This window comes from Neoarius graeffei, chromosome 1 (genome assembly GCF_027579695.1).
Source record: "Neoarius graeffei isolate fNeoGra1 chromosome 1, fNeoGra1.pri, whole genome shotgun sequence".
Lineage (NCBI taxonomy): Eukaryota > Metazoa > Chordata > Actinopteri > Siluriformes > Ariidae > Neoarius > Neoarius graeffei.
This window is the reverse complement of record NC_083569.1, coordinates 107,305,493-107,331,841: the sequence shown is the minus strand read 5'-3', so window position 1 is coordinate 107,331,841 and position 26,349 is coordinate 107,305,493. Positions and strand designations below refer to the sequence as shown.

The window sequence follows — 26,349 nt, the reverse complement described above, 5'->3', positions numbered from 1 at the left end:
TTGCGCATTGTTGTTATTGTTATTATTATTATTATAAAAATAATAATAATTATTATTATTATTGTTAATAACATTGTTATTATTAGAGTATTATTTGATTTTTTTTTTTTTCCCCTGTCTGTGAGCATGGTGGCCGCGCTCCGCTCCCTGCTCGTGTCCGTGAGTCTGGCCGCGGTGGCGCGCCTGTGCTCCGCCGTGGGCGCGGTGATCCGCTGTGAGCCGTGCGACGCCGGAGCGCGGACACTGTGCGAGCCCGTGCCCGAGGACTGCGTGGAACGGGTGCGCGAGCCGGGCTGCGGCTGCTGCGTGACGTGCGCGCTGGCTGAGGGTCGCGCGTGCGGGGTTTACACGGGGCGCTGCGGCGCGGGGCTGGTCTGCCGACACCGGCCGGGCGAACCGAGGCCGCTGCACGCGCTGCTGGAGGGCCGTGGGGTGTGCGTGAACCAGACCGCACCTCCTCCGGTCAGCGCGCGACAAGGTACAGCACTCATAACATGCGTAAAAGCGTGGGTGCGTGCGTGCGTGCATGCATGTGGCTCTGAGTGTCTTATTAAACCTAATGATGTTTAAAAAAAAGCTTAAAAGTAGAAATGCATGCGTAAAAATAGATATATTTTTATTCTGCATGCTGTTTATTAACAGGATTTCTGAGGACGCACGAGCGTTCCGCGTGTCCAGCCCTCTCTCTTCACCCTCAGCTGTCACAACCCTGTCAAGGAGCGGCATGCAGCCTTGCATTAGTGCACATTTTATAGAACTTCAACCTTTTTTTTCTTCTTCTTTCATGCAAAGGTTATAATCAGTCCGCTCCTTGTTACTGCAATGATGCATGTCAAGTTTTGCTCTAAGACAGTCCAGTTATGGAGCTAAATGCTTTGATAGTGACAGTTGTGCTTCGGTACTGCTTTGTTCTCAGAGGGTATGATCATGTCTGGACATTACCGCTTGATAATCGAATAGGATGGTCACATCATGACATCTATCCATCCATTACCATTCTATTATATTAACAGCATCTTATCCAGAGTGATGTACAGCGTACCCTGGGGAGCAACGACCCAGCAACGTTCTGGTCCCAAAGCTGCTTCTCTAACCATTAGGCCATGGCTTCCCCATCATTTTGTAAGAAACGATCAATCTTATTACGGAATAAACCCAATCAGAACCTCTTGAGTATTATCAACAGCTTTGTCGACACTTTGTCGATACAGAAGTGACCTACTGTACTGTATTTCTTTGCCGAGTTGGCGCATGCAGCACATTTCTGACCAGTTTTGTGGCTCCAAAGCACAGAGTTGGAACCACAGAGCTATTCTGATTTGATAAACCAAATCTTATGCTGTTTTCTGAGGGAATAGCAAAGTCTAAATGTTATTACTCTATGTGTGTGTGTGTGTGTGTGTGGTACTTGTTTCAGCATCCGAGTTCTTAAACATGTGCCTGGTTTCTAAGGAAATCGGAATTTCTGAGTCAGACGTGTTTTTGCAGAACCATTGTAGTGCACAGATAAACACTGACACTCTTCTGCTATGAATGAAAGTGGGCTATAATTTAATTTTATTTATTTATCTTGGTGTAACTGTTTATTTTACGCGGCACAGTGGTGTAGTGGTTACCACTGTCGCCTCGCAGCAAGAAGGTTCTGGGTTTGAGGCCGACAGGGGCCTTTCTGTGTGGAGCTTGTCTGCGTGGGTTTCCCCCACAGTCCAAAGACATGCAAGTTAGGCTAATTGGTGGCTCTAAATTGTCCATAGGTGTGAATGGTTGAGAGGAGAAAACCTCTATAATAATCCAGTAGAAGGCAACGGGAAACCACTACTGTAATGTTCCCTAGACACTTTGATGGTTGAAGCCGTCAGAACGGCCACATCCCTGGGATGGATTTACTTTATTGGTTCCTTTTTCTTTTTTCTCCCCCAACATGCTGATCTAAACTTTGCAGTTTGCGAGATTAATGGTATTCGTGCACAATTAGCTACTGGATGAGATGGGGGAACAAAGTGGTAAGAGTTGATTTATGATTTTATCATGAAGGCACTTTTAATTAACAAATAATGTGGTTGATTTTTGGTAATGGGAGTGATGAGAATAGTGCCTTCTCCATGCTGAGTAGGATCTTCTTCCTGAGATTACATTCAGTATTTCCTGACTGCATTATGTGATAATTGGCATGGCATTTGGCCCGACCCTGGCATCCCAGTAGTCATAAAAACTGACCTTTACAGTGATGTAAGGTGACACACCTCGTTCCTAATCCCAGTGCCTGCTGCACTACACACATCGACCAAGGCAGAGCAAAGCAGTCGAGTGGATTTTACAAGGTGGAATAATTGCCCTTGACAGATGACACATGACATCTTGTAAGCCAAAATGTTTGCCAATGACTCATTGAAGCTGCTAACATTAAGTGCTACATGATTATACACAGTGCCCTCCATAATTATTGGCCCCCTTTGTAAAGATTAGTAAAAAGGGTTCGAAAAAATCCATCTTTTGGTGAAGTCGCTTCATCTCACACTGAAAAAAATGAGAAAAATCCAACCTTTAATTGAAATTAATTTATTCGGAAAAAAAACAAATCCCTTGTCAAGAAAATAATTTTCAACAAAAACACATGTCCCAATATTATTGGCACCCCTGCATTTAATACTTTGCGCACCCTCCCTTTGCCAGTAAAACAGCACTGAGTTTTCTCCTATAACATTTTATAAGGTTGGAGATACAGAGCAGGGCATCTGAGCCCATTCCTCTTTACACAATCTCTCCAGATCATCCAGGGTCCTCGACCCTCTCTTGTGCTCTCTCCTCCAGCTCAGCCCACAGGTTTTCACTGGGGTTCAGCTCAGGGGACTGAGCTTGATTCTGTGCTCAGTGAACCACTTTTGTGTTGATTTGGACGTTGGATCATTGTCCTGCTGGAAGATCTAGTGACGACCCAGTTTTAGTTTCCTAAAATGCAGAGGCAGCCAGATTCTGATTTAAAATGTTCTGCTATTTCATGGAGTCCATGATGCTATGGACCCTAACAAGGTTACCAGGGCTTTGGAGAAAAAACAGCCCCAAAACATCACAGAACCTCCACCATATTTTAAAGTTGGGATCAGTTTCTTTTCATTATAGCCATCCTTCTTTTTACACCAAACCCACCATGAGTGTTTATTGGGGGGGGGGGGGGGGGGGGGGGCTCCATATTTGTTCCATCAGACTAGAGAACACGGTTCCAGTCAAAGTTATTGTAGCATTTCACAAACTTCAGGTGCTTATGTTTGTAGTTAACTGACAGAAAATTATTTTCTCTCAGACCTTCCAAATAAACTGTTGCCATGGAAGTAGAATCTGATGGTGGTTTTGGAGACTTGGAAACCCCAAGATTTTACTTTTTCTTGTAATTCACCAACAGTGATGCTTGGGGATTTTTTTTTTTTTTTTGCCTCTCTTACATGGGGGCAAAATAAACTTGGCTCCTCTTCCAGGTGAGTTTGTAACAGTTCCAGTTGGTGTCCACTTTTTTATTATTGCCCTAACAGGACATAGGAAATTGACATTTTCAGGTGAGGAGCTATTTTTTATAACCGTTCCCTGCCTTATGCAGGTCAACACACTTCTCCCTCGTTTGGTTTGTGTGTTCTTTTATCTTTCCCATGTTGATGTTGAGGGAATTTGGCCACTGTGTCACCTCATATTTGCTCCCCAGTTAATTAGGAAGTCATGGATTACAGCTTGAAAGTTCCTACATACTCCAATCAACTCAAAACTACTCTACAATTTAAATGGGAAACATGCTTCAGATGCATTGTGTTCACTATCATTTCCAGGGGTGCCAATAATAGTGGAACGTGTTTTGGTTGAAAATAATTTTCTTGAGGGATTTGATTTTCTCTGAATGAGTTTATTTCAATGAAAAATTGGATTTTTATCATTTTCTTTTTCAGTGTGAGATGAAGCGACTTCACCAAAAGGTGCACTTTTTTCTCATCTTTCCAAAGGGGTGCCAATAATTATGCAGGGCACTGTACTTGTTCACTTCCCTTAGCCTGTATTGCAACACTAGCATCAATCTAAAAGTAGAAACTAGAAAACTAGCACACCGTTCATCATTACGTTATGCTAGCTACCACTTTTCAGCCTTGCCAAATAGGTTTCAACCCAAAAATGCCTCAAGGTAGTAAGTACACCAGAGCTTTTACTTTCCCAGTGGGCTAATTTAGATTTATAATTTGTCCATGCCTACATACTCAAAACTACCAGACTGAGTTGGCTCCAATCTTGTCATGAAGGAAATACATCGATCAGGCATACCATTAAAACCACCTGCTTCATACTGTGTCCCCCTTGGGCTGCCAAAACAGCTCTGACCCCTCGAGGCATGGACTCCACAAGACCTCTGAGGGTGTGCTGTGGTTTCTGGCGCCAAGATGTTAGCAGCAAATCTTTTGAGTCCTGTAAGTTGCGAGGTAGGGCCTCCATCCGTGGATCAGACTTATTTGTTCAGCACATTTCACAGATGCTTGATTGAATTGAGATCTGGAGAATTTGGAGGCCAAGTCAGTACCTTGAACTCTTTCATGTTCCTCAAACCATTTCTGAACAGTTTTTGCAATGTTGCAGGGCCCATTAATCTGCTGAAAGAAGCCACTGCCATTAGGGAATACCGTTGCCATGAAGGGGTGTCCTGGGTCTGTGGTAATGTTGAGGTAGGAAGTCCATGTCAAAATGATGTCCACATGAATAGCAGGACCCAAGGTTTCCCAGTAGAACATCACATTGACCAGAGCATTACACTGCCTCCACTGGCTTGCCTTCATCCCATAGTGCATCCTGGTTCCATCCATTCCCCAGGGAATTGATGCACATGGTGCATGTGATATTAAAGAAAATATGATTCATCAGACCAGCCCACCATCTTGCATTGCTCCATGGTGCATTCCTGATGCTTATGTGCCCATTGTAGGTGGTAGACTGGGGTCAGCATGGGCACTCTGACTAGTTTGTAGCTACACACCTGCAGAAACCGCAAGCTGTGATGCACTGTGTGTTCTGACACCTTTCTATCATAGCCAGCAATTTGTGCTACAGTAACTCTGCTGTGGGATAGGACCAGATAGGCTAGCTTTCACTCCCCACATAAATCAGTGAGCCTTGGGGACCCATGACCCTATCTCTGGTTCTCTAGTTGTCCTTCCTTGGACCACTTTTGGTAGGTACTAACCACTGCATACTGGGAACACCTCACAAGATGTGCCATTTTGGAGATTCCCAGACCCAGTCATCTTGCCATCACAATTTGGACCTTGTCAAAGTTGCTCACTTATGCTTGCCCATTTTTCTTGCTTCAAACACATCAACTTCAAGAACTGACTGTTCTCTTGCTGCCTAATATATCCCACCCCTTGACAGGTGCCATTGTAATGAGATAATCAATGTTAATCATTTCACCTGTTGGTGGGTTTAATGTCATGGCTGATTGGTGTAATTTCTAAATGGTAATGTATCATTTTCACCAGTCCAATGTGATTTAAAACTTACAATTGCTATTTTACAATGGTTGCCTAATTAATGACTAATTAATGAGTGTGTGCATGGGGAGTCCAATTCAAATTAGTAGTCTGCCTTGATAAAAATGTCCTTATTTGGTAAGTTAATGTTTGGTTTATCACAAGTTTTCATTAAGTATGTATCCAATGGTGTATGATCTCTCCATTAGTACCATTACCAGTTTACAGAATTGAAAACATGGTTAAAAATTTTTTTTTTTTTAATTCTAAAAATGTCACACTTTGCATGAGTTGAAGTGAAAGTGCCATTTGTTTTTGATCAGGACAACTAACAGAATGTTTGCCTTTTCCAAATGTGCCACATGGAACATAAAGGTGTCTGGAACTGTGGTAGAAAATCTCCTTCACAGTATAACTTCTTCATGTTTGTCCTTATTTTGGGCAAGTTCCAGAGCTAAAACCCCTTCTCTCTCGTCTCCTGAATCCTCTTTTCCTTCTGGAGTCTAGTGCAGTACTTTGGCGTACTTTATATTTAGTCAAGTTTATTTATAAAGCCTGAAATCACAAGCATGTCCTAATGGGCTTTACAGGCCCTTAACAGCCGACAACCCAGCTTTAGACCCTGGGTGTGCAGTAGGTGATGAATACAAGGATAAACAACGGAAAGGAAATTGCAGATCTAGAAATTAGACCTAATTTCATTCCTTCTGACAAAAATATCTTGGTAAGAACCTGTGATTGAAACAAAACCAAAGGGGGAAAAAATATATACTAAGTAGAAAGGTATTCATATACAATGATTGTCTTGTTCCCTAGATTCTTCTGTAGGAAAAAAAAAAGTTGGCAGGTTTGCATCCTAGTTTTGCATCTTCCCAGCATTCCTTCTGTCCGATTTTCAGTCGAGAGTGCCAAGATGCCTGAGGAAGATTCCAGCAGCAACACAACGAGTCCGTCAGTGCCAGCTGGACATGAGCAGTCAACGGATGTCTTTCCCTCCCACAGTCGGCGTCCCCCGCCCTACCGGCTTCACCCCAAAGCTGAGGACATCCAACGCGAGCAACTCCGGAAGAGCCAGAGCTACAAAATCGAGGAACCTCTGGCAGTTGCCCCTTCCAACCATGAGAACATCGCCTTCGAGTCCAAGCAGGAGCGAGAGTATGTAAGTATAATGCCAGGATCTGTTGGATAACCGCATAGAATCTGGAAGGTTGTGGGCGCAGATGGTAACGTCCTTCAAACTTTGTGGCAACATTTGGTTACTGGCTTTGTAAAAGATTCTGTACACTTCAAATCGGTATACAATCAGCTATTTATGCAACTTGCGGCTTTCCTTCAGGGTAGCATGACATGCATAGTGGATATAGAGCTGGAGCTCCTGGCATCATGAAGAATTTAATTCCGACCCTAATCGAACACACCTGTGCTTAAAAATCAGAGACCACTCAGTATTTTAATGAGCTGAAGTAGGTGTGTCAGTGTAGGCTTGGCACCAGACCTGCATTCCCTGTGGTACACCAGGAAAGGGATTGCATAATGCTGGCTTTGAACAAGAATGACATTTTACAATGGGCAGACTCTGTGAGAACAGTCAGTATATGGACGCATATAATTTATTTCCCCACAATGGCTCTCAATGCCGACTGCCTTGACAGTTGCTGCTGGTACTGGAATTTCTTTTTATAGTTCTGAAACTTTGTTTGTTCTCAAGAACATTGCACTAAGAAATCTTTTTAAGAAGACATCTGATTTCAGTTCTTTCGCTCAGCTCTTGAGGTTTGCACAGTGTAGCTGCCTGGATTGTCCTGCTGCTACTGCTTGTGTTGGCATCTGTAGTTCAGATGTAACATTAGGCTGGAGACTGGATGCAAGTACATGGGCTTAGTATTAAGTTTATTAAGGTGTGTGTAAGAATCATAGATGTAGTTCGTAGCAGGGGTCCAAATAACGGCAGGTGGTAGGTATTTAGCACAGGATAATCCTTACTTTAAGTAAACAAGCAGAAGTCAAAGACAGGAAACACAAGGAAGCGGTACACAGGGAAACAAGGCTCGGAATTGATGCAAACAAACAACATGTTTGCAAATGCAAAGGGCAACATGGAGGGTATAAATACATAGACTAATTAAGGGGAAACAAGGGGCAGGTGTTCATAATCAGGGATAATGGACCAGTTAGAAGACAAAGGCAGGAACTATGTGGCCTCCATGACTACAAGGCAAGTCAGGAACAGGGACCCTGTGGCATCTGTGAAGAATGCAAATTTTAGCTAATTCTTTGACCTTGACCATGACTGACCATAATTAGTTGCTGATTAACCATAAACAAAACAACATAACCCCAAAGCAAGGTTTTATAAAACTGAAAACAAATGTTAATGAAAAGGTGTAGTGAGCATTTATGAGTTATGGCCATGCTCCTGCCCAAACTGATAATCACATCATCGATTTATATTTGGCTAATCAGACACAAGGTACACCACCTCTCTTGCTGGGAAACTTGGGGGTTAGGTGCCTTGCTCAGGGGTACTTCAGCCAGGTCTGCTGGTCCAGGGAATTAAATTAGTAACCTTGTGGTCCCAAAGCTGTTTCTCTAACCATTAGGCCATGGCTTCCCCAGCTAGGCTCCCTGTTAAACATGGGAACGTTTGATGGTTTTTGTCTTCCACTAGCTAATGTTGCAAACAGAATCCAGACTTCACTGGAATACAAATCAGGAGTATCTACCATCTTTTTTTCAGGAAATGATGGTATTTTGGAACATCAGTTCATGCACACACAGCAACAAGTTAGAGTAGCCAATCCACCTATCTCGAGGAAACGCCACACACAAGCACCTGCACAGCAGAATCAAACTCCGGACCATGGAACTATGAGGTGACAGCGCTACCTCCTGCACCACACAGACACTTAGCTTAAATTTAGCATGAATTTGTCTTTGTTAGCTAAAGTAAACGCAAATAATGAAGCTGGAAAAGATTTCAACTAGCTGTGGGGAAAGTCAGCAGCAGAATTCAAGTTTTCTTCTTGGGCTAAACTTAGTTTAGGTAGCACAAACCAACAAATCTAAATTTAGCTTCAGTTTATCATTTACTTCGCCACATTGGCTATGTCCAACATATCAGTCAGCAGTAGTCTGGTTTCAAGTTTTGTCATGAACTAAATACCCTAAATTTGGTCAAAATAACACGTCTTTGTCCAAATATTTATGCTCAGTCTGATATGTAGTCACTGTCTGTTTCCCTTTTTTGTGAAGACACTACAATCCAATTGCTGGACCACCCATATAGCATGTTTCCAAAGTTGCTAGTTTTATGAATAATACACAGAATTTGTATAAGGTGCTACTTTACACTTCAAGCTTTATTGTTCATCTTTAACCCTTTGATGCAAAACATATGCACACCCTTTCTAATACACAACATGGGTCAAAAATGACCCGCATTCATTTTCCAGGTTATTTCATGCTGACTGAGTTTTTCTTTGCGCTATCTTTTGAAATCAATTTATTTTATGATTGAATATTCCAAGTATTCTTTAAATATTTTGTTTTTAATTACCACAAATCATTAATTTATTTTTTTTCTTTCCTACTTTATGAACAAAAATACTTTTTATATTACAACCCCGATTCCAAAAAAGTTGGGACAAAGTACAAATTGTAAATAAAAACGGAATGCAGTGATGTAGAAGTTTCAAAATTCCATATTTTATTCAGAATAGAACATAGATGACATATCAACTGTTTAAACTGAGAAAATGTATCATTTAAAGAGAAAAATTAGGTGATTTTAAATTTCATGACAACAACACATCTCAAAAAAGTTGGGACAAGGCCATGTTTACCACTGTGAGACATCCCCTTTTCTCTTTACAACAGTCTGTAAACATCTGGGGACTGAGGAGACAAGTTGCTCAAGTTTAGGGATAGGAATGTTAACCCATTCTTGTCTAATGTAGGATTCTAGTTGCTCAACTGTCTTAGGTCTTTTTTGTTGTATCTTCCGTTTTATGATGCGCCAAATGTTTTCTATGGGTGAAAGATCTGGACTGCAGGCTGGCCAGTTCAGTACCCGGACCCTTCTTCTACACAGCCATGATGCTGTAATTGATGCAGTATGTGGTTTGGCATTGTCATGTTGGAAAATGCAAGGTCTTCCCTGAAAGAGACGTCGTCTGGATGGGAGCATATGTTGCTCTAGAACCTGGATATACCTTTCAGCATTGATGGTGTCTTTCCAGATGTGTAAGCTGCCCATGCCACACGCACTAATGCAACCCCATACCATCAGAGATGTGGGCTTCTGAACTGAGCGCTGATAACAACTTGGGTTGTCCTTCTCCTCTTTAGTACGAATAACACGGCGTCCCTGATTTCCATAAAGAACTTCAAATTTTGATTCTTCTGACCACAGAACAGTTTTCCACTTTGCCACAGTCCATTTTAAATGAGCCTTGGCCCAGAGAAGACGTCTGCGCTTCTGGATCATGTTTAGATACGGCTTCTTCTTTGAACTATAGAGTTTTAGCTGGCAACGGCGGATGGCATGGTGAATTGTGTTCACAGATAATGTTCTCTGGAAATATTCCTGAGCCCATTTTGTGATTTCCAATACAGAAGCATGCCTGTATGTGATGCAGTGCCGTCTAAGGGCCCGAAGATCACGGGCACCCAGTATGGTTTTCCGGCCTTGACCCTTACGCACAGAGATTCTTCCAGATTCTCTGAATCTTTTGATGATATTATGCACTGTAGATGATGATATGTTCAAACTCTTTGCAATTTTACACTGTCGAACTCCTTTCTGATATTGCTCCACTATTTGTCGGTGCAGAATTAGGGGGATTGGTGATCCTCTTCCCATCTTTACTTCTGAGAGCTGCTGCCACTCCAAGATGCTCTTTTTATACCCAGTCATGTTAATGACCTATTGCCAATTGACCTAATGAGTTGCAATTTGGTCCTCCAGCTGTTCCTTTTTTGTACCTTTAACTTTTCCAGCCTCTTATTGCCCCTGTCCCAACTTTTTTGAGATGTGTTGCTGTCATGAAATTTCAAATGAGCCAATATTTGGCATGAAATTTCAAAATGTCTCACTTTTAACATTTGATATGTTGTCTATGTTCTATTGTGAATACGATATCAGTTTTTGAGATTTGTAAATTATTGCATTCCGTTTTTATTTACAATTTGTACTTTGTCCCAGCTTTTTTGGAATCGGGGTTGTACTACACATGGGTCATCCAAGTGTAATTTAAAATTAAATGTCTTAATACTATAATAATAATTTGTTTCAAGTAATTACTTTAGCAGTGAATGGGGCCAGTTATTTATTTATTTATTTATTTATTTATTTATTAACTATGTAGTTAGCTAAGCCAACTACAATAAAATTAGCTAACTAAAGTAGAATATGTCAACAGCTCGGTAGCTAATAGTAATTACTTGTAACTTTCTGACAAGTAATCTACTCACTCTCAAGGTAACCTAAACATAATCAGTTTTTTTTAAGGTAATGTTAGAACAATTGAAAAACATTACTTCCATGTATTAGATGGGCAAAGGGCGCTGTGCTGAGCTGTGAAATGTCTGACACAAGCACAATTCACAGTTCCCACCAAACGCTGTAGTAAATGCATGCGGGTCGGTTCTGACCCATGTGTGTAAACTTGATGTAGAATTACAAAAGCTGTGCTTGTTCATAACTTAAGAAAGGAAAAATAAAAATGATTTGTGCTAAACAAAAACTGCATATTTGGAAAAGTAAATGACAAAATGAATTTATTTCAAAAGTATATCATAGAAACACTCAGCCATACATGAAATAACCTGTAAAATGAATGCAGGTCGTTTTTGACCCATGTTGTGCATTAGAAGGGTAGTGATACAAAAAGGGTTTTTATTCAAAAAGTAAGAAAGGAAAAAATAAAATAAGGATGTATGATGATCAAAAACAAGTTAATTGAGGAATACCTTGAATACTGAATGATGGAATTAATTTATTGCAAAGATATAGAAGATAAAAACTCAGCCGGGTCACTTTTGACCCATGTTTTGCATCAAAGGGTTAACATTGATGATTCACTGGCTTAAATACGCTATACCATCCAGCATGTGTCCAACTTCTGAGCTCAAGCACTGTTAATTGGAAACATTAACTAAAAGCATGGATTGTTAGTGATTAGTCTGTTATCCATTAACGTCTTTATCCAAGGATTCCCAGAACCAACAAGAAATGAGCCTTGCTACATCAACCTTGACTTGACCTGAAATCACATCTCTGACACACTTGGAGTGTTTTCATGCCTGCAGCGATTCGTCAGTTTGAATCAAACCCTGGTGTGGTCTCCACTAAAGTGATCACGTTCAGTTATGGACCAAAGCAACCGGTCTGAGCAAACTAATCTCGGTCAAAAGCGATTCGACTTGGAATCGACTCAACTGCAGGAAGTGAATCTGTTTAAAATTTGTTTTTAATCTCACAATGTTTCAATAATAAGGATATTGTATCAAGCCATCAAAGAATGGAATGATATAAGTGACAATATTAAACAGTGCTCGAAGATTTCCCAGTTTGAATCTAAATTCTTTTCAACTCCATCAGTGCACATGATTCAAATTTTTAACATTCATTTATAATAATGTTAATTTTTGTATTGACTTGTTTCAATTTGTTCAATATTTCGCTTTTAAACTTTCTTTTCTCAATCTTGTAACCTGTAATTAGTTTTTACAGGACCTTCTGGAAAATCACTTTGGTGAAGAAGCATCCTGTTAAAATGTCATTGAAGATTGAACCAAACATGCAATGTGTTTTTAGCTTGTAGCTTTTTTTTAACCTTTGTCCTTCCGTCCGTCCAAAACACCGTTTTTCTCAGCAACCACAAATCGTAGCCACTTGGTACTTGGTACCAAATTTCAGCTTGGGGTTCTATACCTGGTATACCATTTTCAGGTCTGTTGCACGTCAACTTCCTGTTTACTGACCGAATGTATTTACGAAACATGTAGCATGGATTTACAAAAATTTTGGCACACTTTACTCAGCAACTACAAATCACAACTGCTTGATATTTGGTAGCAAGCTTCAGCTTGGGGTTCTATACCATGTATACTGTTTTCAGGTCTGTTGCACATTGACTTCCTGTTTACTGACTGAATGTAAACAAGAAGTCGACGTGCGACAGACCTGAAAACGGTATACAAAACGCATAGGGTGGATTTTGACACTATTTCAAGAAGCGAAATGCTATTTCAAAATGACAGTTTACCAGGATGCTATTTAATGCTATTTTATGCTATTTAATCCCTGGGGAGAGACATGGTTCTTTACTTAAGTGTTTCAGGGTTCATTATTTGTTGAAGTCAACATTCATAATAAGTGTCCTATTCCTTTGATTGCTTGCATTCTGATATAAGCGAGAGTGGGGGGGATATGTAAGTGAGCAGTTGATCTTGTGGGTTTTTTTTGCGAAACTTAGCCAAAGGACAGAGCTGGAGCACTGCAGATATGCCATGAGCTGTGGACATTTGCAACAACAAATACAGAGGATAATAAATGCTCAATATGATAAATAAAATGATTTAAACTAGTTACTTATACAGTGGTGCTTGAAAGTTTGTGAACCCTTTAGAATTGTCTATATTTCTGCATAAATATGACCTAAAACATCATCAGATTTTCACACAAGTCCTAAAAGTAGATAAAGAGAACCCAGTTAAACAAATGAGACAAAAATATTATACTTGGTCATTTATTTATTGAGGAAAATGATCCAATATTACATATCTGTGAGTGGCAAAAGTATGTGAACCTCTAGGATTAGCAGTTAATTTGAAGGTGAAATTAGAGTCAGGTGTTTTCAATCAATGGGATGACAATCAGGTGTGAGTGGGCACCCTGTTTTATTTAAAGAACAGGGATCTATCAAAGTCTGATCTTCACAACACATGTTTGTGGAAGTGTATCATGGCATGAACAAAGGAGATTTCTGAGGACCTCAGAAAAAGCGTTGATGCTCATCAGGCTGGAAAAGGTTACAAAACCATCTCTAAAGAGTTTGGACTCCACCAATCCACAGTCAGACAGATTGTGTACAAATGGAGGAAATTCAAGACCATTGTTACCCTCCCCAGGAGTGGTCGACCAACAAAGATCACTCTGAGAGCAAGGCATGTAATAGCCAGTGAGGTCACAAAGGACCCCAGGGTAACTTCTAAGCAACTGACGGCCTCCCTCACATTGGCTAATGTTAATGTTCATGAGTCCACCATCAGGAGAACACTGAACAACAATGGTGTGCATGGCAGGGTTGCAAGGAGAAAGCCACTGCTCTCCAAAAAGAACATTGCTGTTCGTCTGCAGTTTGCTAAAGATCACGTGGACAAGCCAGAAGGATATTGGAAAAAAAAGTTTTATGGACAGATGAGACCAAAATAGAACTTTTTGGTTTAAATGAGAAGCGTTATGTTTGGAGAAAGGAAAACACTGCATTCCAGTATAAGAACCTTATCCCATCTGTGAAACATGGTGGTGGTAGTATCATGGTTTCAGCCTGTTTTGCTGCATCTGGGCTAGGACGGCTTGCCATCATTGATGGAACAATGAATTCTGAATTATGCCAGCAAATTCTAAAGGAAAATGTCAGGACATCTGTCCATGAACTGAATCTCAAGAGAAGGTGGGTCATGCAGCAAGACAACGACCCTAAGCACACAAGTTGTTCGACCAAAGAATGGTTAAAGAAGAATAAAGTTAATGTTTTGGAATGGCCAAGTCAAAGTCCTGACCTTAATCCAATGGAAATTTTGTGGAAGGACCTGAAGCGAGCAGTTCATGTGAGGAAACCCACCAACATCTCAGAGTTGAAGCTGTTCTGTATGGAGGAATGGGCTAAAATTCTTCCAAGCCGGTGTGCAGGACTGATCAACAGTTACCGGAAACGTTTAGCTGTGGTTATTGCTGCACAAGGGGGTCACACCAGATACTAAAAGTAAAGGTTCACATACTTTTGCCACTCACCGATATGTAATATTGGATCATTTTCCTCAATAAATAAATGAGCAAGTATAATATTTTTGTCTCATTTGTATAACTGGATTCTCTTTATTTTTGTGTGAAAATCTGATGATGTTTTAGGTCATATTTATGCAGAAATATAGAAAATTCTAAAGGGTTCACAAACTTTCAAGCACCACTGTATAATGATTGAAGACTTGATGAAGAGTTGGGTCTGTTCTTCATGGTGATTGGGTGATTTATTTTTTCCCCATTTCTATGCATAACTAGTGAAGGTTTATCGATGTTCAGCTCTTACACCACTCAGCTTTTCATTCTTTTTTGCCTTTTGATTGGATAAATTATAAAACCAAACCAAAAATATTGATTTCATACCGACTCAGATATACTGATTCAAATCATCCCTGTAGTACAGTGATATACTGTTGTAAATATGTGTCTAGGAATCTGTCCTCTATGATTAGTATAAATACGGAGGTTATTATTATTGAAAATCGTGCCCGCTGATTGGTCGAGGATTTCGGACTATTTCTTGATAATCACCTCGAGTGACTTGGCAAAATGGCGGCCAATCGCTTTACTGTAAGTGAGGAAGAATTACAAATTATGAAGGAAAATGCTGTTCCACAAAGCACTAAAGATGCCATGAAGTTTGGTAGTATAATTGTTAAATATATTATTTAACAGTTATTCCATGAAATCGAGTCGTACATGAGCTGATAGCCGCTATAAGCCATGTATGACCAGATCGAGTGGAATAACTGTTTTATTCTATCCACATTCACTGGATTTTGAGAAATGGAGCATTTTTATTTTTTGCAAATTTGATAAACAAAAACTTTATTCAAAACATCCGACAAAATCGTTTCCACTTAGAATGTAAACAAACCGGCGAAATGACAGGAGCAATTTGTGAAAAATGCGATCATAATAATTTGTGAAAAATTAAAAATAAAAAAGATACGTTCTTACCATCAAATACTTTTATTCTTTTTTTTGTGTGTACTTTTTGTGGTTTTGTTTTCCAGTCGAGTTTTTATTTCGTCCTCGGTTGGTTCAGCAACACGCTCCGCCATTTTGTTTTCCTCTACTCACAGTATATGAGCTGATATCCAAGTAGTAGAGTAGCCAATCAGAGCATGCGATTGCTCATATCCAGTGAATGTGGATAGAATAAATGAATATATTAATGCTATTATACAGCAAATCAGTTTTCCCAAATGAAACTGTATTCACGCTAGCAACCGATAAGTCAATCATGTTGCTCATAGTTTGTCTCTTGTTTGCGTGTAGCAATTGCTACGGTTGGCGGTTGTGGGCGGAGCTTGTCCAGGTATATACAGTATCGAAAGCTAACTAGATAAGCGCACTAATCAGAGTGAAAACTGGTCCGTTTTTGTTTGATTTTTTTTAATGAAATGCACTCCACTTCATTCTCAGATTAGCAAAGCAAGCTAAGTTAAACTCGATCTTGGCTAGTTTTTCTCTGAGCTTTATTTCTCTCTAAAGATATTCAATGAGAGGTCATATCTCATCTCATCTCATTATCTCTAGCCGCTTTATCCTGTTCTACAGGGTCGCAGGCAAGCTGGAGCCTATCCCAGCTGACTATGGGCGAAAGGCGGGGTACACCCTGGACAAGTCGCCAGGTCATCACAGGGCTGACACATAGACACAGACAACCATTCACACCCACATTCACACCTACGCTCAATTTAGAGTCACCAGTTAACCTAACCTGCATGTCTTTGGACTGTGGGGGAAACCGGAGCACCCGGAGGAAACCCACGCGGACACGGGGAGAACATGCAAACTCCGCACAGAAAGGCCCTCGCCGGCCCCGGGGCTCGAACCCAGGACCTTCTTGCTGTGAGGCGACAGCGCTAACCACTACACCACCGTGCCGCCCCTCAGAGGTCATATATGACAGGATATGATGAAACATGGCTGTGTTTTGCTTCCAAATGGAAAACGGGACATATTTGCAGGTAGGAATTGAAGTAGTGAGTGGAGAACTGAAGATATGTTTGCCGATACATGCTATAGGACCGGTCTGAGGGATCAATTGGAACCGGCGCTTTATCATAGATCACAGCATAACGAATTAGTATTCGATTTGGGAATCTATTTTCAAATGTCGCTCGTTGCTGAAATCATGGCTCATGGTGAGAACGTAGGGCAACAAACCTATATTTAATCGGGACACCCATTTCCACCCCATCCCCAATCATGGAGGTTGCAAGAAAACTGGTGAAAACAGCAGCAATTCAAGAGCACTCTGGCTTTCGATTTGTTTTTAATCTCACACCCTTTCAAGAATTTTTATTTGCCTCTTATTTTTATTGCCTCGAAGTAACCGTTCTATAAAGAATCCCTCCTGCACCGAGTCTGATCCAAATCAGAACTGGAGAAAAGGTACAGCTCGACCTTTCTGTTCTAGAAAGCTTGGCCATCTGTAGCACGGCAAGGAATAGTCCACATTTATCGAAGTATGCCTTTCATAATATCTGTTGATTTTGGACGCTTGCGCCGTTTTTTTTTTTTTTTTCAAACATTCCAGAGATATCTCGTGTTGTTTCTTGATATCTATTGCAAATCGACATCTCTGCAGAGTCCGAGTGTCAAGCAGGGACTTTCTGTGAGCGTGTGAGTGAAGTGTGTGTGTGATGTATGTTTGGATGATAAAGCTCTTTGGAGCTGAGAGTAGTGATCAGGTTTGATTTTTCCTTTGGCACATCATCACTGGTTGATGATCAGAGTTTAAGCGGTGTTTAATAATGTGTGTGTGAGCTGTAAACTTTGTAAAATGCATGATTTGTGAACAACCTTTTGTGGGTGTTTTTTTTTTTTTTTTAGGGGGGGTCTTGTTTTATGTGCTACCATGTTGGAATGAGCCAAACCTTGGTGGTGTTTTGGATCTCTCCTCTAGCTGTGTGTGTGTGGTATTTGTGGACTCTGATGAGTAACTAAAGCCGGTGGCTCTTGGTTTGTGTGTTAGAGCTGTTTTGAATGCCACATTCCCTGCTTTTGGTCCATTTCTGTTGTAAACAAGCTCTGCCTCCTTGACTGGACGCCACTGAGGGGATGGGGGTTTTCAGGCTTTGATTCATGTGGCTTGTGCCTTCTTTCATGTGCTGGAAAGCTGTTCGGAGACGACGACAACAACGAACAGCGCCGTCAGCCATTTAGCTTTAGCTACCGTTAGTCTGAACGTTTCTCATTGTGTTTCAGAAAGAAAGTGTCCCTTCATTGTCGAAATGTAGAACTTGGTGTAGTATGCTACTCTAGAAATAGAGTTTTCTTTAGTTTATTCACCTCCGCGAGATGGATGATGCAGATACAACTCAAGCGCTTCAGTTCGTGTTCACTCACTTCAAACATCAGAATGGGACAAATTGTGATCTCATGGTGAAGTGTGACTTTCTTTCACTGTGGCATGGGTGTTGGTTCAAGCCAGATGGAACATGAAGTATTTCAGAAACTGCTGAGACAACCGTGGTGAGCAGAAAAGCAACAGAAAACAAAAGAACACATTAGGTTACACTCCTGCAGCCAAGAACAGGGATCTTAGAATCAAGAACAAGTTCCTTTGACTCTAGATTGACCCTTTTTTGACTCTAAATTGACCGTAGGTGTGAATGTGAGTGTGAATGGTTGTCTGTGTCTATGGCCAAGTTTACATTAGACCGTATCTGTCTCGTTTTCTTCGCGGATGCACTGTCCGTTTACATTAAAACGCCTGGAAACGCCGGGAAACGGGAATCCGCCAGGGTCCACGTATTCAATTCAGATCATGTCTGGTGGGCGGCACGGTGGTGTAGTGGTTAGCGCTGTCGCCTCACAGCAAGAAGGTCCGGGTTCGAGCCCCGGGGCCGGCGAGGGCCTTTCTGTGCGGAGTTTGCATGTTCTCCCCGTGTCCGCGTGGGTTTCCTCTGGGTGCTCCGGTTTCCCCCACAGTCCAAAGACATGCAGGTTAGGTTAACTGGTGACTCTAAATTGACCGTAGGTGTGAATGTGAGTGTGAATGGTTGTCTGTGTCTATGTGTCAGCCCTGTGATGACCTGGCGACTTGTCCAGGGTGTACCCCGCCTTTCGCCCATAGTCAGCTGGGATAGGCTCCAGCTTGCCTGCGACCCTGTAGAAGGATAAAGCGGCTAGAGATAATGAGATAAGATGAGATCATGTCTGGTCCGGTGCTGTGTAAACATTGAGAATACGCGGATACGCTGTGCTGAGCTCTAGCTGGCGTCGTCATTGGACAACGTCACTGTGACATCCACCTTCCTGATTCGCTGGCGTTGGTCATGTGACGCGACTGCTGAAAAACGGCGCGGACTTCCGCCTTGTATCACCTTTCATTAAAGAGTATAAAAGTATGAAAATACTGCAAATACTGATGCAAATACTGCCCATTGTGTAGTTATGATTGTCTTTAGGCTTGCCATCCTTCCACTTGCAAGTGGTAAGTGATATGCGCTGGGATCACACACACAGCGGCTCAGTCCCGAATCACTGCTCGTGCGCTTCACTCGCGCGCTGTGTGAGCTGCGCAGGGCCGGAGTGCGCACCCTCCAGAGGGCACTCGCTGTTCAGGGCGGAGTGATTTGGAGCGCAGGATGCCTGCGGAGCCGAGCGTATCCGTGTATTGGTGTTGCTGTGTGCACACGAATCGTGTATTGGTGTTGCTGTGTGCACACTAATCGTTTTAAAAACGTTAATCTGATGATCCGCTGATACGGTCTAATGTAAACCCCACCTAAGTGTCAGCCCTGTGATGACCTGGCGACTTGTCCAGGGTGTACCCCGCCTTTCGCCCGTAGTCAGCTGGGATAGGCTCCAGCTTGCCTGCGACCCTGTAGAACAGGATAAAGCAGCTACAGATAATGAGATGAGATGAGATCCTAGTAGTAGAGTAGCCAATCAGAGCTCATAATTGCTCAATATGGATTGAATATTTGCATTAATCTGTTGAGTGAACCATCATTTTCCATAAGTTACATGTAAACCTGAAAACATTCACCCTCTTATGAAATGTCTAGAATATTCCATGAGTTATAGGTTACATCTTCTATCTTCACCAGGAAGTTGCATCATTTGAATTTCCTGAGGATTATGGGAAGAAGAAAACATGAAGAAAAAAGTTATTTATTGTTAATATTCTTTTAGTGATCTTGACCATCCTGTTAACTTAATTATAACATTTTTTTAAATAGTCCTGGATGCTAGTTTTGCGAATTCTGTGCCAAAACGAGACTATCGATGAATTAATGCAAAGTCAAACGCACATTTTCTTCAGTTCAAAAATGAGTTCAGCCGGTCAGTTGGTCATCCATACTTTATCTGCAGTGTGAATTAGGTTTCCATTTATTCTCTGGAACCCTGAACAGGAAGGTCTTTGAATCGAGACTCTTCTTCTCCGCTTCCACGTTTTACTTCCTTGTTAGCATCATTGGTTAATTCATGCTTCTGTTTTTAACCTCTCACGGCTTCAGAGCGCTGCTTGTACTTCCTGTAGTCCCGTGTTTGCTCGGGTTCTGGAGCTGTTACAGCAGTAAAGTGCTTCTAATCCCGTATTTCTGAGGGATGGTGTGTGGCATCGTGTGTTTAACTGGTTTCGTGGAGTTTGGGGTCAGAGGTTTGCTGCCAGACGCTGTTTTCGTGGACAGGATTGCATTTCCTGGAAACGAACCTCAATATTTATTTCCCAGGGGACGAATTAGAGTCAAGGTACACAGATAGACAGATTCATAAAGTCGTCGCCGCTAATGTCCAAATTCATGGCAGTCTCTATTTTGCGCAGTCTGTGTGTTGGAGGAGGTTTGGTTCCTGTCAAGGTTTCCAAGGCTTCCATCATTGAGGTCCAGGTCTTTGAAGGAGGTCTTTGAGAATCCGAGCTCAGAAAAGGCATCGAGAGCAAATCCGGCTCCCACTTTTAATCCATTTTTTTTTTTAAATAGACAGATTAAATGTCATTGAAAGCAGTGTTTTGAGGTGTGTATTCAGTGTTTTGAGGTGTGTATTCACGCTGTGCATTGTGGTTGTGTGTCCAGGGGCCATGTCGAAGGGAAATGGATGGCATACTTAACATGCTGAAGATCACCGACATGGTGAACCCTCGAGGCTTCCGCATCCCAAACTGTGACAAGAAAGGCTTCTACAGGAAAAAACAGGTGAGGGACAAATGTCACGACTGAAGGATTTCCGAATGAAACACTTCCTCTGCTGTAAGGTTTATACCAGAATGTCAAGGACGTAGTTGCTCAACTGGCCTGCCATCAAAACAACCATGACGACCAAAACGTCAAACAGAACTGAAATATGGCAATGTCAGAGAGGACCATCCTCCACGACAAACTGTTTACAACAGGAAAATCAACAAAGGACTAAATTTTGTTCCCTGAGCGAAGATCTACCAAAAACATCGATCAGAACTGAATTCGCATGATAAATCAGAGAGGAGACACAATTCTAGTCAGAAGTCCCAAAATGTGTGAAGTTGACCTGATTAGTAATTTGTTCACAAAAAAAAATGACAATACAATGACCAGGTTTTGTGCAGAAGGTCGAGTTCTTTCAGATAAAACAATCAGAACTGAAATCCAGTGAGAACTGAGGGAGGAGCTACCATACGATTTAACTGAAAATGAAGTTGCAAACAAATTGTTTACAACAGGAAAATCAACAAACAAACGACCAGGTTTTGTTCCTCAAGGGAAGATCGACCCAAAACATCGATCAGAACTGGAATTGGAGTAGACCCCGAAGCCGCCGCCAGGCGCCACTAAAACCGCCATTTAGAATTTGAGCCGCCGCCAGCCAATAATTTTGTAAGCCAATTTGAGCCGCTATCTAATAAAATTTGGCTGAGCCACTAAGAATTGTGTACATCAAATAATGGGTTTATCCACATCATGAGCTACAAGAAAAGTGACACAAACATGATCAACTGTACACACTAGTAGTAACACAATAGAGACGTATAGGCATACACTGTAGAGATTTAGAACTGATATCACAGCACAGAGAGCCACCACAAGCTTGCCGTTGTGACTACCTGTCTGGCTTCCCGCCCCTCACACCGTTACCACGATACACTGGGGAACCCGGGAACCCACCCAGAGCATCAATCGACTCCGATATCGACGAGATGGCTGCATTCTTTGCCGCTGCTGAGGGAAAGTGTAAAGGTATTTTTGTTTGTTTGTTTCACATACTTCGAGGTTGATAAAAAAAAAAAAAGTACTCCACCACTCTACTTTCATCATAGTAAGATAGCTGCCAGTCCTTCACTGGTCATTGCTAGTGAGAGTAGATAGCTAGATGCCTTCCTCGAACAATCCAGATTAGCTTATTATTAGCATTGAACTACAATCTTGCTAGATTTATATTTACAATGAAGTAAGAGACCAGGGGACCTGTGGTAATTTGCTATTTATTCCCCCCATTTGTTTGATCCGTTCGCCCGGATATATGCCACACAGTGACGTCCAGTATCAGCCATTTGTAGCCATAAACATTTTGGTGGCTGCAGCAGCCATTAAGGTTTTGGCTGAGTCAGCTAGCCAGCCAATAATTTCATCAGCCAGCCATTATCCTGAAAACAAATGGCTTCGGGGTCTAAATTGGAGGTACAATTCTAGTGAGAGGCCTTCGTTAATTTGGCCTAATTAGCAAAAAATTTGACAAAATAACGGCCAAGTTTTGTGCGGAGTGATAAGTTCTTTCAAACAAAACAATCGGAACAGAAATCCATAGAGAACTGATGGAGGAGATACAATTTACCTGAATCGTGGATGACGGATGACAGACGACAGACACCACGCCATGGCAACAGCTAATTGGCCTTATGGTCAGATGAGCTAATAATGACGTTTTGGGGGGAAAATCTAGCACCTTTATGTTCTTCGGTGGTGTTTTGAAAGGTTAAAACATCTACCATGGATGTTTTTAGTGTTCATACAACTCACTAATGGTGTGAATTGTATCTGGAATAAAATATGGAAGATTTTTTTTTTTAATTAAAGCCGGAAAAAAAAAAATGAAGTTATGAGGAAAGACATGATGCATTTCTTGTCATGGTGCAACAAGCAGCATGATGTAATCGGTTGACTTGAGTTTGCATCATGTTTCGAAACGCACCTTGTTTTGCACACGTTGATGTGAATCCACTAGATTCATATCAGTCTCTTTCAGTCGTTTTTCTCCTCCTGATTAGCGCTAAAGCCCTGCCTGTCTGTCTGTCTGTCTGTCTCTCGAGGCCAAACCGAGCGTGGCTGCCGTGGTGGCTATCTTGCGTAAGCCGCCCTGAGAGAGCGACGTCAAGGTGGCTACTGGGGTCTGAGCCTCTCCCCATAATTATCGGACTCCTTGTGCCGGCTGCATGAAAATAGATTTGAGCCGCTTCCAGATTCACGCGGTCGGCCCACAATTGGTTTATAATAAACGAGTGTCCCAGACGCCTTCATATGGATGCACTTATCCTCCATCGTCGAAAGCAATATTTATACAACATGGCAGGTCCTGCTTAATGGGAGTCTTTTCGTTGACCCACAATCGAGAAAAAAAAAAAAGTCGAAATCATAATCATCACTATCTTATATATATATTACTGTGACGATCGTGAAAGCAAACCTGCGCTGTAGAAGATGGAGGGATAGAGGGAGGGATGGAGGGACAGAGGGAGGGGTGACCATTTCATGACGGGGTGTTTACTTTTTGTGGTCAGCACAAAGCTTCGCCTGGCGCTAATGATTAAACCTGAACGTTTTTGCTGCAGGTCCCGTGCAAATAAAAAGATTCGATTCGCCTGCTTAGCAGTCAGGGTTTAGAGTTTTTTTTTTAATGAGGACACTTTAAGGCTTCTGCAGCGAGCGAGAGTGATAACGTATTCCATTTCTAAGCTACGCAAATATATTAACGAACCATAACGCTGAAACTTGCATTAAAAAAAAAAAAAAAAGCCCTTTAGTCCTCTTGACCCTCCCACACAGTGTTTTTTACGTCTCCCAGTCTGGATATTGTCTCTTGTCTCTCACTTCATTTAGTTTCGCGAGCTCCACACAGGCCTCCCAGTCTGGAGTGAATTCCCTTGGTATCACACACTGCGAGGAATGAATCAATGGGCCATTTACGAATCATCGAGTCCTCTCGTGCTCTCATGGAACCGTTGGTTTTGTTGCATCTTTTTTTTTTTTTTTTACACACACACTAGACAGGACTTTGACCTTTAGTTAAATTGGCAGCTAAATAACAGCCCTCTGGCTTGGAGCGCCAAGCTCTGTAAGTCATTTGTAGCACCCATAATTTGGAGCCGGGGGTATAATCAGCAATGGATGATTTGTACTGGCCAGCGGGAGGCTGAAAATAGAAGTTGGCGCTGGCGAGCTTCACACACTGGCCCTGAGCAAATATTTCAGCCTCCCTGTGTTTACCTTTAAGCTGCTCTATATGAACACAAAACAGGATGTGCATCGTTAAAAAAAAAAAAAAGAAAAAAAAGACGACCCCCTGAAAATACCTAGTCGCAGGTCACATGAGCATAATCTGGTCTGTGGAAAGAGATGGGAGTTTAACCAGGAAAGTCAAGGTCATGAGGTTCAAAAATGGTTTCAAGCGAAGCATAATGAGTAAATTGATTGATAATCCTGTCTATCATTCTCTCTCTCTCAGTGCTGGCCATCTAAGGGCCGAAAACGCGGCATATGCTGGTGCGTGGACAAATACGGCCAGCCTCTGCCAGGCTTCGATGGAAAGGAGAGAGGAAATGCGCAGTGCTTTGCCATGGAAAGCCAATAGAAAAGAGCGGACGGATGGGCGAAGGAAAGAGAGAGATCGAGTGTGTGTGTGTGTGTGTGTGTGTGTGTGTGTGTGTGTGTGTGTGTGTGCGTGTGTGTGTGTGCTGAAGAATCTCCACGCTCAGACCCTTCATCTCGGACTCGTGTGACGGTACCCTCCAGGGAAAAAAAAAAATCGACTGGTGGGCTCGGAGAACATCTTAAAATTGTCTAATTTATTTTTCTGCTCCACGCTTTAGCAGCAGTGGAACACTAGATGCTTGCAGGAGAGAGAGATGGATGGATGAAGGAATGTGGGTGTGTCTCAGGAGGCTGGAGAGATTTTTGAGTCAGGGCTGATCACAAAAAAAAAAAGGACATGGAAGAAGGCATTAACGCTATAGAGCACTTCCTGTAAGTTTGTGTGTATGTGTGCGTGTGACTATTGCAGTACAGTAACTTAACCATGTGCCTCCGTATCTTCAAACCTATCCGTGACTTTTCAAAGCTTATCGTTTCATTAAAGCTTTAATACACATTCCTGTCGCGTACAATCGGGAACTAGAACGAAACAAGACTTTATTGATCAGATTCAATATCAAGAGCATGTGCATGATGCATGAGTACAACCATATAAACTCACTATATTAGGACGGATCATAAAACCTTCAAGACTTCCATAACTGCTTTATTTCCTCTGCATATACAGTATGGCTTAACTATCGATCTTGCTTGAATGGCTTTTAGAGGAGTGTGTGAAGCTGAAATCTTTCCAGAAGACGTCCTTGTTCCATGCACCTTAATATGAGCCAAAACAAGATGCTGTGTCTTTTTTTTTTTTTTGGGGGGGGGGGGGGGGGGGTTATACAAAGATTGTCTTCATGTCACTAGATTTTGGTTCATTTGCTTTATATTTTCAGGACGTAATGTTTATGAAATTCCAGACTGTGGCTTTAAGTGTACGTTTTTTTTTTTTTTGATAACTTGCTCAATCTTGTCCTTTCAACTTTAAAATTCCCAACATGGGTAAAGTTATAAAATTCCAACCTGGTATAAAAGTCTAAAACTTTAACATCTCCAACTACAGGCAACTTCAGAAATCTCCAACTGGTGTAAAATTATAACACGTACAACTTGAGAAAAATACTAAAACTTGTACTGGTCATCAAATTCCCAACTGGATTAAAATTTTAAACAATGCCAGCAGGAATAAAAACTCGAAGATTAGCATAAAATTTCCCAACTAGATGAAATTTTCAATGATAAAATCTGTAAATGGAGTAAAACTAGTGTAAAATGTAAACATTTTAACAATTATAAAATAAAATAAAAACATTAAATTAGTGTAAAGTTGAACATTCCCAACTGATGATAAAAAACAATGCAAAAATCTCAAATTGGTGTAAAATTGTAAAATATCCTATTGAATGTAAAATTCCTAAACTTTAGCTAGCACAAAATTGTAAAATTCATGACTGGAGAGTAACTATAAAACCTCCAACTTGTGAAAAATTATAAAATTCCAACCTGGTATAAAAGTCTCAAACTGTAACATCTCCATCTAGAGACAAATTCAGAAATCTCCGACTGGTGTAAAATTTGAACTTGTCCAACTTGAGAAAAATACTAAAACTTGTACTAGTGGTCAAATTCCCAATTGGATTAAAATTGTAAACAGCTCCAACAGGAATAAAAACTTGAAGATTAGCATAACATTTCCCAACTAGATGAAATTTCAAATTATAAAATCTGCAAATGGAGTAAAACTAGTGTACGTTTTTAAAAAATTTTAACTATAGTAAAATTCAAAAACGTTTAGTGTAAAATTATAAAAATCCCAACTGGTGTAAAAAGAAAAAAAAAATCAAAAACCTTGAACTGGGTGTAAAATTGTAATATATCCAATTGTCATAATCATTCATAAACTTTAGCTAGTACAAAATTGAAAATTTGCAACTGGAGAATAATTATAAAACCTCCAACTTGTGAAAAATTTTAAAATTTTACATTATCCAACTGGTGCAAATTTATTAAAAAAAAAAAAAACCTTGACTATAATGCTAAC

General features: G+C 41.2%; 1 protein-coding gene across 1 annotated transcript; it reads left to right on the top strand.

Annotated features, from left to right (window-relative positions):
- On the top strand, window positions 1–25,122 carry LOC132881529 (insulin-like growth factor-binding protein 3). The gene is made up of 4 exons (XM_060914079.1): window positions 1–478; window positions 6,395–6,654; window positions 20,562–20,681; window positions 24,181–25,122. Exons 1-4 carry the CDS (start codon window positions 127–129, stop codon window positions 24,304–24,306), a joined length of 858 nt encoding a protein of 285 aa, XP_060770062.1. The 5' UTR covers window positions 1–126; the 3' UTR covers window positions 24,307–25,122.
- The last annotated feature ends 1,227 nt before the right edge of the window (window positions 25,123–26,349 follow it).